The 14,743-nt window shown below is 42.6% G+C and overlaps 1 protein-coding gene across 1 annotated transcript in view; it reads right to left on the bottom strand.

The window, feature by feature from the left end:
* Window positions 1-14,743, bottom strand: part of MED27 (mediator complex subunit 27) — a 205,373-nt gene that overhangs the window by 22,853 nt on the left and 167,777 nt on the right. The window contains exon 5 of the mRNA XM_012639658.1: window positions 9,163-9,270. Within this exon, the coding sequence (XP_012495112.1) occupies window positions 9,163-9,270 (108 nt within the window). The remainder of the gene's footprint in view (window positions 1-9,162; window positions 9,271-14,743) is intronic.

Genomic DNA, 14,743 nt, shown 5'->3' with positions numbered 1-14,743 from the left:
ATCAAAATATTCTTCCCAGTACTTGTTATCTTGATTCTCTTTACCCTTTCAAAACTTAATTTTTCTAACACTTAAAACTGCCTGAAGCTCTATTATTTGTTTACTTGCTTACTGTCTGACTTGCCCATGGGAATGTAAGCTTGTTGAGGGCAGCAGGCTTGTCTTGCTCCGCACTGCCTCCCCAGGTCCTGAGATGGGGCCTAGCACATCGTAGGCACCAGCAGGTCTTTGCTGCTGAGCACCTGCTCCATGCCGGGCACCACACTCGCCCCTCCATGCGCTCTCCGTGGAATCCCAGATCGAGCCCGTGCGGCTGGCCCCATCGGCCACCTACATTCCAGACAATGAGACAAGGGTTCAGAGCCCTTCATCAGGCCAAGGTTATCTGGCATCTCATGGATGGTCTCACCTGGTGGTGTTTAAACCTGGCTGGGCATCAGAAGCCCCTAGGGGGAATTTTTTGATTTTTAATATACAGATTCCTTGGTCCCTCCTGTGGAGTGTCTGAATTAGTAGGTCTGGAGCGAGCCTAAGAGTCTGTTCCTTTCTTTGTCTGTTTTTAGCAGTGCTCCCAGGTTAACTGGGATGCCTGGTTGGTCAGGAACTCCTAATCTAGGGCAGCCCAACTTAACAAATGAGGACAGTAGAGGTCCAAGATAAAATGTGGGTAAAGCTCAGAGTAAACCCAGTCCAGTCCTCCTCTGGCCACACTTGGTCACACACAGGGTACCTTTTTGGTTTTCACTGGCTTGCATGATAAACCAAATTAATGCCTTCTGTTTCAAGAGTTTAGAACAAACTGAGTATGGCAAAAATAGAATTACCCCCAGTACAGTGATGGGAGACAGCTCAAGCATAGTGATTAAGTGAGGAAGCCATCAGTATGTTCCATAGGTGCAAAAGAGTCAACTTTACTATACGAGTTCAAGAGCTGAGTAAATTGAAACACCTGGTCAACAGGCCTCTTGGAACCTGCCTCTGGGGTTAACCGGTGGTCAAGGTAGAAACCTGAGACATAGCTGTTTAAGCCGGTATGTTGTATTATTGATTTTTGAGCACCAGAAGCATGAGAAGCAATTGGATAGGAAGACTCCTTTGAGAAGACAGGACGTGAAGCACTGCTTTGACCTGGGACACTTCAGAGCTCTGTTTCTATTCTGAGGAAAACACCGACATTTGGCTTTCTGAAAACAGTGCTTGGAAATTAAAAGTTGGGCTGTGAACCGGCATACATTCAGTTCTCCTGGCTTCTTCCTGTTCACAATTAGTTTCATATAAATTTCACCGTCTCTGAAAACTTTAAGGACAGTAGAGGAGGTTAAGATGATGCTGAGGCCGCTCTGGGCCTCTGCAGGGCTCCTGCTGGAGAGGGTGGAGGTTTAGTTAATCCAGCTCCAGGATCGGTAACGGGAGAGATTTCACTGACCAAACATTCATTCACCCAACCTGGAAACATACCTCCAGTCCACCCACTTCTCCCTATCCCCACTGCTTGCACCGTCTTCTTCCTGGATTTCCACAAAAGCCCCTAAAGGAACCCCCGCCTTCCGCTCTGGCTAAACGGCCCTTCAGAAAGGCGGTGTCACCCCCAGACTTAAACCACTGGATGGAAGTAAGAATCTGAAAAATCTTCAGGCATTAGAATTTTAATTTGACAGGTTAACAATTTGCAGGGGGGAAAGTGACATGTTACCCACCTCCAGGTAACTCTGAAGGAAACCTCCAAAGAAACATATGAAATTAATTCCCTACCCTATCAATTCTGTTGAAGAAAAGTACTGTTGGGCAGCTGGTCATATTTGGGAGGATAAATCAGGTTCATCTTACTTTCTCCGTGCAGCAGTTTAGACCAGGGCTTAACAAATGCAGCATTTTAAGATTATTCAGGGATTGCAGGATGAATAAGAATGACTTTTTGCATCTTTTAGTTGTACCCAAATCACTGCCAAGATGACAGGGTGACACCAAAGATTCTCAATCTCAATTCGAGGAAGAGTAACATCAATGTCTGAACTTGGAACTAATATAGTTCTCCTTCCATTTTAAGCCCACAGCTGTTTCTTCTGAAGTTCTCCACTGTTTATCCTTCCTGCCTGCTCACATCATACATAAGCAGACCAAGACATAAACACAGAGTCACGAAAAAACAGAAAAGGAAAAAGAATCTGTGTAGACTAAAAAGTTATAGTTTTTATTTAAAAGAGAAAATTATTTTGAAAAACCTCCAGGGTCTGTGAAATGTTTTAATAATAATAATAAAAAGAACTAGGGAGAAATATGCATAGGTTTAATTAAAAGGTTGACTCTCCAGCCTTATTGTGGATTCTCAAAACCACCACACTTATTCAAAGTGAGGATGTTGCTCCTTTTTGAAAGGAGGTTTAAATATATTATTCAGGACCCTAGAGAACAGTTCCTACCATCTGGGACAGAAGGACCTTAGATAATATGGTCTATTTACCTGGTGCACATGGTAAGAAAGGGATCCAAAAACAATGGGCTCCTCTTTTGCTGGGAACAAACAGCAGGTGGTTTGTACTTGATTTTCTGCTAGATTTATGCCAAAGAAAGCCATTTAAATGAGCATTCTGGAATCAATGACCTGCCTCTCCTTAGGGCCAGGAAGATTTCAGAAATTCATCTCAGGGAGCCAGGACCGATCTCAATGAGTATTTATTAGCTTCAGTTTGTTCACGGCAAAGGCAGGCATGGCTATCAATTTTTTTGCTGGCTGCAATATTCAAAAGAAAAAGAGCATTCTGTAAACTGCAAACCTTAAGCCTGATGAACAAGAAATTATTCTGAATTACAGTGTCAGAAAAAAGAAAGTGAAGCATCCCCTCAGTATTCTGGGCAAGCATTAGAAAGATCTGAAAATGGAAAAGTCAACCTGTGGTAACTGGTGGCTGAATCTGCAGTCTTAGCAGAAGCTTCCTGATTCCGGGGATTGCAGTAAGTATTTTAGGGGCAGAAATGTGGTCTATTCTCAAGTGTAATGAAAACAAACCCTACAGATGACCAACTGCTTTAGCATAGACACATCGTCCATCGGCTCTCACGAAAAACACCAAGATGTCAAAAGACCTCTCGATGCACAAGAAGAACTAGTGAAAGTTGTGACAAACCAAATTTATTCACTGAAAATAATCTGAATGTCAACATCAGCAGGCATGGTAATTCTGACTGTGATGCTGACCACCACCATGACCTCCCGTCACAACCAGTGAGGGCAGATACCATTTACTGGTGATGATGCATTTGGCCTGCACTTATCCAAGTTATATTAAATTATCTTTTAAAATCCTCTCAGCAATAGCACGAGGATAAAATAATTTCTGCTTCACAGATGAGGACACCAAGGCTCAGAAAAGTTAAACAACTTGTCCAACGTCACGTAGTTAATTTGTGGTGAATCTGAAACTAGGTCTGTGTCCAGAGCCCCAGCTCCCACCCTGCCTTTCAGCTGGCCTTCAGTGGAGCACTCACTCTGAGTGTCCCCTAAGCCTTCGCCTGCACAGTTCTTCTGGGCGTGGGGGGGCTCTCACACAGTTCTGTTTAAGGCCTACTGCTGTGACAATCACTGCTAAAATTCATTCACCAGCAAGTGAAAATTGTGGCAGCTTATCAGAAAGTTATCAATTCTCTACTTCATTTCAAAAAACAGTACAATCAATTTTAAATTATCTAAAATGAACAGACACTTTCAAATAAAACTCATAAGCTGCACGAGAGTTTCAAATTTTAAAGCTTTTATTTAGTAGCTTCATCTTGCAAGGTCAACAGGTGATAGACATGTTAGTTTGGGTAGACTACTACAAACCAGCGAAGGTGATGGATTTGTCCATGGTTGCCCAAGCTTTCAAAACCATAAACTTCTATGCGGTCATCTTAAGCCTCCCACCCTTCCCAGAGAATAAAGAGTGAGCAAGTCTCACCTAAGAACAGCGTTATAGGTCTATTATTCTTCAACTTTTCACTTTCAATCAGGACATGCATTTGTTACTAAAAAACTGCTGAAAGCACAATTTCAGGGCATCCTCTGCATATGAATTAAACTGGATTCCCCTTTCCCTGGCTTTCACCCTTCCCCCTAGAAGTAACAAGAGGCCATTTTTCTGAAGGTCGTCTGAACAATTTCAAAGGCTATAACAAATCAAAATGTTCCCTGCATCTAATATCAAATGGGGCTGATGCCAACACTTATTAGAGAAATCAGATTCAAACTTCCCCCAACCCCCTCGACCCAACACACACACACATATCCAACTTTGAAGTGGGAAGAATGCAGGGATCAGAAATTACCCTGGAGACAGCTCTGGCTGTCTTTGAAGGATTCCTTTGATACCACCATTTCTTTTCCTCTCTTGCGCTCAGAGGCTAAAAGCTGCCTTTTTTATTGATATGGGGTAATTAATGAAGCTATAGCATTAACATAACCTAAATCCCCTAATAAGATAAATTCAACCGAGACACTTGTATTTTTTTAGTTAAGTCTGACTAGTATAAAATCAGGACAATGGCCAGGTACTCATCTTAAGTTTTGCCTTTTAACATGCTGAGTCATGGCTCTTGCTACTCCCCGATTACAATGAATAGCAGTCAGTAAGTTTTAAAAGCATTTTTATTTTTTATTAGAGGAATCAGGCTACTGGTGCTTGGTATCGAAAATATGCACCATAGGTAAAGAGACAGGACACTAGGGTAGCGGTGGTGGTTGTTACTGCAAAGTATAAAGCAGTAGCCTTGCTAGGATGGATTCTGATGGGGGAAAAACCTGCCGGATCTGGAAACTGGGGGTGGTGCTGGGCCACTACTGTAGCAACAGGGGTAATTAAACCTTTTAGAATGTGCTGGTTGCTTTGGGCTTAGAGGACACGGACAACTGCATAAGCAGAAGTTAAGCCCATAGGAGGCTTTCCCAGCCACGCCCCGTGCATTGGTGGCTGTGCTCCAGGAGACTGCAGCAAAACACTCCCCTGCAACCACTCAGGCACCAACTCAGCAAATGCAGGCCTTCGTCTTTGGAACAGCAAAATTGCAATCAATAATTTGTTCTTGCAGACCACACCTCAAGCTCCAATGGCTCCTTCCAAACATTCCATTTTATTTGGGATGTGCCAGACATTTCTACACATTAATTGTACTAATGCTTGTATGCATATAAATACATATAAGTACATACATACCAGTGTCAGTACTCAAAATAGAACACTAATAATGTCTGCACGGTTTTATTTTTATCATTTGCAAAGTGCTCTGAAAAAAAGAAGGGGCTAATCAAATTGGTTAGGATTAGCTTCTGGGCAGAACAGTCATTTGAGAGCTTCTCTACAAAATGTAGTCAATGCACCCTTTAACAGAGGGGCCTCTTCCTCACATCTTGCTATTTCCAGTTTTAGGGTCTCTGCTTACTGCTCCACTGTATGCAGTTGTAAAAGGAGGCCTGAGGCTTCCTGTCCCACTACATTTCTGATGTCAACCACAGCTGAGTTCAGGTACCTATACACACACCCATTTTTTTCCTGATGAACAGAAAAACCAGGCTGATCTCTCGTCAGAACATGTGTGTCTCCTCTATCCTCTGACTTACTCATGACTTCAACTCCTGTTGCTTCTTTTAGTTCCTGTTTCTCATTTTTGATTCTCTACTTTTCCATTCCACTAAAACACTTTCACATCCCAAGCATGCCTTCATTACCCCTCCCATATATGACTGGGCCTCTACTGTCTTCTAGGCACTGAGGCATACCCCAGGGACAAAGAGTCAGGTTGAGCTTGCGCCCTCAAAAAGCTCCTGCTTGATGCAGGTGTGAGACCTGGCTCTGTATGGCTGTGGGCAAGTTACTTTACCACTCTAGGTCTCAGTTTCCTTAGGTAAAAAATGAGTCTAATGGCAGTACTATGTCATGATACTGTTAGGAGAATTTGATAACCACTAAAGCTAAGTTTGCTTCGTGCAATGCTTACCAGACCAAAACATGCTAATATTGTTAGTATTTGTATTAATTGCAAGATAGACATGTAAACCAATAGTCATGATGTATTAATACTAGTACTAGCAAAAGACTGTTCAAAATTCTATGTGAGTAGCAATAACGAAACCTGGGTATGCCACCTCCAGAGCCCATGCTCACTAGCACAGTGCTCCTACAGGAGGCCATTGGAAGATGGGACAGGATGGGAAGAAAGATGGCATTATGCTAGTATAAAGGGAAGAGCAAAAGTTTGCCAGGTGGACTAGGAGGGGTAACTGGCCCACAGCAAAGGGCACAGAATGTGCAAATGTGTGAGAGTCTGGCATGTCCTGGGAGCCACAGGCTGGAAAGTAAGACAAGATGTGTATGAGAATGATGGCAGATGAGGTCAGAAAGGAAGGTGGGGCCCAATCATTAGGCATTTATATGCCTTGCAGAGGATTCTGTATTTTATTCTGTAAGCCAGAGTTTTCAGAAGTGTCTGTGAAATACCAATGTCACAAAATGCTCCAAGAATAAAGAAAAAAAAGAAAGAAATTGGTGGCCAAATAAGTTAGGAAAATACTGCCTACTATATATTCCTCTTCAAAGATTCAAAAGCACAAAGCAAACTAGAGTAAAGAAACCCACTGAACTTTCTATAACCCAGAGTTTCTCCAACTTGTTTGATCACGAACTGCTTTGTGCCTAATGTCTATTTATATCTTACTTTCCTACCTGGGGGAGGGCTGCTTTGGGCAATGGGGAGATAGTGAAAAGCAAGAGAATCATACACTTGCACGTGTATTTTAGGAAGACAGCTCTGGAAGCCAAGTGAAGGACAGACTGTGGAGGGAAGCAGAGCTGGAGACTCAAAGTGAGGCGCTTGCGCAGTTCTTCAGTTCAGAGATAATGAGAGCCCGCGGAGTGGGGGTGGACAGCAGGGGCCAGTGTGAGAAATATTTAAGAGGGAGAACTGCCAGCACCCACTGACAGGCTAGATATGGGGGATGAAGGGAAGAAAGGTTTGAGCAATTAAGTGGTGGTACTGTTAACCAAGATAAGGAAGAGAAGAGGGAAAATGAGTTTAGGGAGAAAGATGAGTTTAGTTTCGCATGGGCTGAACTTGCGGGATATCTGGGAAGGAGAAGTCTGATCTAGAAACAAATCACGGTTGGGTGACATGGGTGAGAGTGGCCAAGGGGAACGGGCAGAGGGAGAAGAAAACCCTGGGAAGCCAGGAAGTTGGGGGAAGGGGGAAAGAAGGTGTCACCAGAGAAGTTTTAGAATTACTATACACATGAGACTATTCTCCAAGTCCCTGTTATAAGTGCAGAATAGAAATAATACTCACCATTTAGCGAGTATTTACTAGGTAGCAAAGTGCTTTATGTGTATTATTTTGGACACTTTCAGTATGGGGCAATTAAATAAACAGAATGTTAAAGGTATCATGCAAAGTAGATAAAATCTCCACTCCTTATAATCTAAATGCAGATTATGCTTCATTTGCCACCCTGAGTTTGGTAATTCTAGCAGCATGGTCCTGATTACTACTTAGCTTTTTATGTTCTCTTTTTTTTTTTTTGAGACAGAGTCTCACTCTGTTGCCCAGGCTAGAGTGCCGTGGCGTCATCCTAGTTCACAGCAACCTCAAACTCCTGGGCTCAAGCAATCCTCCTGCCTCTGCCTCCCAAGTAGCTGGGACTACAGGCATGTGCCACCACGCTTGGCTAACTTTTTTCTATTTTTAATTGTTTGGCTAATTTCTTTCTATTTTTAGTAGAGACGAGGTCTCACTCTTGCTCGGGCTGGTCTCGAACTCCTGACCTTGAGCGATCCACCAGCTTTGGCCTCCCAGAGTGCTAGGATTACAGGCGTGAGCCACCACGCCCGGTCAGCTTTTTATGTTCTTTATCTTTCCAATTCACTTGTAAGTCCCTGGCGAGCAAGGCCGAGTTTCATACCAAGTATGGCTGTAAGGTTGTCAACATTGAAAAAACCCAACAAAAATGGCATCTGTAACCACCGCTGCGTAAATGTCTCTGAGGGTACACACTGCCCAAGTGCTGCTTCTGCTGCTGACAGTGTGGAAGCCCCTCCGAAGCCACCGAGCTCACGGGATTACCCACTCTACATACTTGCTCCAAAGACATTTGGTTTTCCCAAACCAAAAAAAAAAAGGAAACTTCCCCTCAATGAACGATTGGCTCTCAATGGGGAGACTTACAAGAAGCTGGCACAGTCCTTGGAGGAAGAGTAGCTTCCCACATGACAACACTCATGTGGAATGTGGAAATGACGGGTTACTTGTTCAAAACAAAATCTCGTTACATCATGGGCCACATTTCTTATACAACACACTGTTATGTGCTAAGCCACATTTATCACCTTTTTTTGAATATTCTATTCTCATTATAAAGTGGTTGTTGGGTGGTGAGTGCTAGTACAAACAAACTTTTAAAGAGATTCCTGAAGGGAGGGAAGGCTCCTGATGGGGAAGGGGGCACCAGGGCTCAGTGCTAGGGAGTGCCTGGGAGAGTCAGGGTGTGTGTCTTGGGCCGGGTGCTCATCACACTCTGGAGGCAAACACAAATGAAGGCTGTCAGCTCCTATTAGCATCCTCTAACGCTCCGTAGAGCCATATGGAGAGTGTGCAGTCAAAAGAATTAGGGGTTCACACGGGTGAACTTTCCATGAAACATACCACCCATGGAAATAACTTGTCTTCTTTCAGCAGCAGTATTCAGTATGTGCTGCTGTGTACAAGCAAATTCCTGAGGGCTACTTGTTAGTTTCATGGAAAAAGAGTGTCATCAGGTGGTGTCAGACTAACTCGAATTTTCCTCATGGTTCTAGGAAAAGCAAAACGCTGAACCCTGGGCTATTGATGAGCTGCTTGACTTGGAAAAAAAAATCCATTTCCTCAGAAGACACGTTTAATGAGGCAACTGGGGTCTAAGGTGATAAATTAGAAATTCAACTAAAGCATCAGGCTTAGAGGAAAAAGCAGAGGCTTGATGAAAAATGCAAGCACAGAGAATGAAACGTTTTTTTGTAAAGTGTTCATCTTCACACTGACAAATCTACGTTTTGTTGATCATTTCAGCTATGATTGCTAGTTTTTAATGTCGTTCATCCGGGACTCTACAACATTTGCTCTGGGATACAGAAAACAAAGGGAAAAATAAGACTCCAGAATGCTTACCTTGCCATCTTCTGTGTAGACATTTTCATTATACCCTTTTACTATTGTTCGATCAATGAACAGGCTCCGCATGACGACGATCACTTTCAAAACCTTGCCCAAGGTCACCTGTCAAAACAAGTGCATACAAACATGAAAGCTTACACTTGAACATGCAAATCACACAAAGTTGGGCAGGGCTATAAGAAGAAACTATCACCTACTTATCCTGTTTCTGAAAAATGCACAGAGGACATTCTGAGGGAAGTCACAGTGCTTGCCCCTGTACATTGGAGGGCAAACTCTAAACCGCAGCAAGTTCTTCTATAATAACTTAAAGATGTTGCGGGCCCCAGCTCATCTAACTACCCTGAATTTATCTATATTTTGGGCTTATAAACTCTCAGGATAAGTTTCATATGTTTACTATTTACTGGATAAAGTAACCCCCATCTTAAGATTATTTTCTTCAAAGGCTAGGATCCTATAATTCTGGCATTCTCGGATTTAGTGAGCACATTAACTTTCATATGATGTCATGGCCCTCTGTAAACCTACGGAGTATGCAGAGAGTACACTATAGAGAGTGAAGGCAGGCACCAAATGCCCCTTGGTTGAACGATCTATTTATAATAGCTGATAAACTGTGGAGAAACAATACCAAATGAAGTCTGGGGGTAAAAGGAAAGTAGCTGAATTTTACCTCCAAAAAAGAAACATGATCTTGGAAATACATTTAAGTGCTTTTACTCTCTTAGAACTTAAGCATGTATTATGGATTAAAAAAAAACCTAAAAAAAAGTGCAGTTTCATATATGCCAGGGAAAAAGGAACCTGCTGTGCTTGCTGGAATAGGCTCAGCACCAAGAATAGAAACAACACCTTCCTTTCTTTTAGGGGTGCTATGGTTTGGATAGGGTTTGTCCCCATCAAAACTCATGTTGAAATTTGCCCCCCAATGTGGTGGTGTTAGGAGGTAGGGCCTGGTGGGAGGTGTTTGGGCCATGAGGGTAGATCTCTCACGAATGGCTTGGTGCCCCTGTCCAGCTAGTGAGTTCTCTGGCGAGACTGGATCAGTTCTGGAGGGAATGGGCCAGGTTCCTGGATAGTGGGTTGTTATAAGGCCAGGATGCCCCTTGGGCTTTGCTCTTCACACACGTCCATTTCCCTGTTGATCTTCTACCATGTTGTGACGCAGTACAGCACGAAAGCTCTCACCAGAAGCCAAGTAGGTGCCAGCACCATGCTTCTTGTACTTCCCAACCCACAGAACTGTGAACTAAATAAGCCTCTTTTCTTTATGAATTACTCAGCCTCAGGTATTCTGTCATAGCAACACTAAATGAGCTAAGACAAAGGGCTCCTCTAACTCTTCTGATACTTTGCTAAGCCTTTTCCTTTCATTTCATAGATGAGACACTTGAGGCACAACCTGCCCAGGACCCACCCATGATCTGGGTTGTTCCGATGGGGCCTGACATCACAGAATTAGCTGAAAGAAAGCCCTGCTAGTCTGCATGAGACAAGAGCCTCAGCCCCCAGTGGCAATCCTGGTCCTTCCCATCCCACCGTCAGTTTCTGGGATGCTACCTTCCACCATCCTTTCTTATTTCCCCATCCCTTGCAGTTTTCAGCTCATTTTTCCAACAACAACCTTTCTCTTTCCTTGATTAGTGCTGGGGATCAGTGAACACCCCCAACATGTGGTTCTTTCAATAATTTTAAGTGCTGGGTTGATGTCACTATTTTTGTGTATGTAAAATGGTAAAGAATATAAACAGAGTAAGAAAAAGATATGATACGTTTATTTACATTTAAAGGAATACTAGTAAAAACACCTTATTTCTGTACAGTATTTTAAAATATTGTCACACCAAGTAACATTCAAGGGGGGTCATTTTTTGTGTAACTGAAAATCACTATTTAAGGAGGCCAGTAAACCACAAAAGTAGGATCAGAAACTCTGTGTTTTGTCAACAAGTAGCCTATTGGAAGGAAGGGAGGGAGGGAAGGAGAGCAATCGAATTACAGTTTTTTTAATCACATGTACTGAAATCAATAGCTTCTCACACACCTCCTCCAAAAGGGCCACCATTTTCAACTGCACATGTTAACTCTCTTTGCTGATAAGTATAGATAACTATGCAATTGTTGCCTCGAATCATCAAAATCTAGCTGCCTTTAATTAACTGAAACATTGCCTTAGTAATTTCTTAAGTTTCTTAAAATGGAGTTCAGACGAGATTGGGCAGGTTCAGGGTGGTATGGCCATAGACAAGATGGATTTCAGAAAAACACACTGAAAACACCAGAACTTTTATATTTAAAAGTTTTTTGTTTTAAAAGTTAATTTTGGTATTTTAAAGTTGATACTAAAGAAGTTAAAAAATAAATGTTTATTATGGAAAAATCTAAAATTAGAGAAAAAAGAAGGTAATTGTTCAATCTTCCCATACAAAGATAATCACCATAACATTTGGGGTACTTTCTTTTAATCTTATTACCAAAGATTTATGGCTTTTGAATTTTTAACAAGGCTGTAATAGAAGCTATATATATATAAAATTTCAAATCAAATTTTACTTAAAATGATGACAAGCATTGTTCCACAATGCCATGCAGTCTTACGAAACAGTGTTAGATGCGGCGTGGCATTCTATTGAATGGATATACTGTAGTTCCTTGAACCATTCTCCTATTGTTGGACAGTTAAGTTGTTTCCAGGATTCCCCTCATAGAAATATGGCTGCAATGTGCACTTTTATTCATAAAATTTTCACTACATTTGGGATTATTTCCTTAGGATAGATTAGCAGAATTGTAATTACTGGGGCAACAGTACTAATATCTTAAGGCTTTTGATACAATCCACCTAGCTGCTAACCACAAGGGTTATGCCAACCAGAAAGGTATGAACACACCTATTTCACTTTGCTCTTGTCAGCAATGGGAGCTATAAAATCAAAACGACATAAAATCTAGTAATCCTCCCCCTGAAATACCAGTTTGATTTTTAAAAACCTTTATTATGGAAGATTTAAAAACATACAAAAGTAAATTAAAGAGGATAAAGAAGCCCCATAAGTCCATCCCACCTTCAACGATGACCAACTCATGGCCAATCTTATGTTACCCATCTCCACTTCCTTTTTCCCCTCCCTGTGTTATTCTGAAACCAATAACGGCCATGACATCATTTCATCTGTAAATATTTCAGTACATATATCTAAAAGAAAGGACTCTGAAAGCAAAAAAGCGTAATTCTGACACCATCCTACATCTAAAACAATAATTCTCTAACATCTTCGAACATCCAGTTCAGTCAGTATTCAAATTCCCAATAGTCTCATAAATGCTTTATAAAATTTGCTTGTATCAGGAGCCAAATATGGTCCACACAATCTGACTGATAGACACGACTCATAGGTCTCTCCCAAACTCCAGGTAGCTCCCTCTCAACCCTCTCCCCCATCTTATTTGTTGAAGAAACTGGGTTATTTGCTGTGGAGTTTCCCATGGTCTGGATTTGCTGATGGTATCCCCATGGTATACTTTAACATGTCCTTCCTTACTCTATACTTTCTGCAAATTGGTAATTAGGTGAGATTCCGGTTTGATTTTCTTTGGCAAGACTGCTTCCAGAGCTGTAGTGGTTTATGGACAGTGTTGTGAAGTCTTGTGCTGACTTACTTTTAGTATATTTTAAATTAATAAAGCTCTATGAAGTTTGTCAATTCTTATTTTTTTACAGAGCCAGAAAGGATCCTGGAGCTCATCTAAGTTGAACAGGTATAGATACGGGGCTTTCTGAATTTTTAACACGGTCCTAATACACGTATTTTGAAGCCTAACATTTTAGGGCTTTGGACTCAGGTCTTGGCTCTGCTACTGGAAAGCTTGGCCCACTTATCTGCCTTCTCTGAACATCAGCATCCTCCCATCTGAATGGAGAGAATGACCCCCCACCTCAGAATGACGGTAAGGAGCCAATGGGACAACGCATCAACATGGGAGATGGCATGGGGGGCCTGGTACAGGCTAAGTTCTTAGTGGCAGCTATTGTTATTTGGCCCAAACCCTTGTTCGGACTTTGCTGTGGTGAAATGATTTGAAGCCAGTTAACATCAAAGCTGGAACCTGAAACACTGTGGACTCAAGGTTGGTGAACTTGCCACTTACGTTAATCTTGCCTCCTGTTGTCATATCCTAGGTTAAGACAAGCTGCTCAGAGTGGATGACAGTTGTGCTGGGCCCTGAAGGATGAATAAAACTGTGGGGTCTGATGAGTGACTGCTCAGCACAAAGAGTCAGGCACGTTAGGAGCACTTTAGGTGCCATGTGCCTGACCTCGCCTGACCTCACCAATCCCAGTGGTGGCCATCCAGTGTAAAGGAAAAGTGCTTGAACTCTTGCACTGGGCTTCAGTCCTAACCATGTCACTTCCAGGTAGTGTGACCCAGGACAACTCAGAAAACTGCTCGTGCCTGTTTACTCGGCTTAGAAATGTGGAGGGCCCTGTTCAGGAAATTTTAGGGGATGATCCACATAAAACTAGTGGCTAGCAGTGTGGCACACAACAAAGCTCAACAGCTGTTAGCTCTCCTTTTTCTTCAGAGTTTGGTGTAGTAGAAAGGGTAACACCGAGCCCTTCCAGCCCTGCCATCAAGAAGGAGGTTAATACATGTTCTCTAAAGTTCCGTCCAGCCCTAACATCATACTACAGTGATTCAGATTCTCATGTATCTGGAATGTGCCGGTTTCTAATGTATCGGGATGCACCAGGTTGTAGTGACCTTGGACTTCTGATTGACTGATATGGCAACGCATCACATACAGGCCAATGGACATCTTTCCACAAACTAGCCAATGCTGGTCACAGTCAGAAGCAAAACGCCCACTGACAGGGGCTACAGGTTGGTTCTTGGCAACTGCTGTGGGATACCACAAATAAAAGCTAATGCCATCTGGTAATGAAGTAGGCTTGCTGTTGCCAAGGTAACACTTTTCTATACCGAGAAGCACATTTCCAAAGAGCTCACTCACTACTTATGGTAAAGAGAATCAGAGGAGGCACTATGCTTCCTGAGTAGGAATGAATGTGCACTTGAAAAGGAAGCTGAGCTGGCCTCCTGTGCTGGTCGTCACCCTTTCAGAAGTGCATTTAGAAATGCTGCCACTGCCTAGCCCCTTGTCAGGGTCAGCAGCCCTTTGGGCAGCTGGGGCTGAAATTGGCGGTCTTCTCTATCTGGTCTTTCAGCAGTTGCCTGCCAAGCTGAATTCCATTAAAAGAATTTCTAGTATGCTGTGGCAAGGCAAGTTACAAGACAGAAGGAAAAGTGGAAGAATATTAAAGATAACAGAAGAAATATTTAGTTCAGCTCTGCCACGAACTGATGTCTAACAAAAACCTAACAAGTCTGCTGGTTGCAATGTTGACCATGTAAGCTCAGGTGAGAGAAGCTGATCACTTAAAACCCCATTCCTCCAGAGCTTGTGCAGGGGGAAAAGCACTTTGAGACTGAGCAGTATCTATGTCCAGGATTCAGGGGAGGTGAGCTGACCAAAAGCTTACCTGCACGAGGAACTCAGGACCAGAAGGCAC

Source organism: Propithecus coquereli, unplaced genomic scaffold, assembly GCF_000956105.1.
Source record: "Propithecus coquereli isolate 6110/MARCELLA unplaced genomic scaffold, Pcoq_1.0 Scaffold142, whole genome shotgun sequence".
NCBI lineage: Eukaryota > Metazoa > Chordata > Mammalia > Primates > Indriidae > Propithecus > Propithecus coquereli.
The sequence above is the reverse complement of the archived record's forward strand: the minus strand, read 5'-3'. Positions and strand labels throughout refer to the sequence as shown.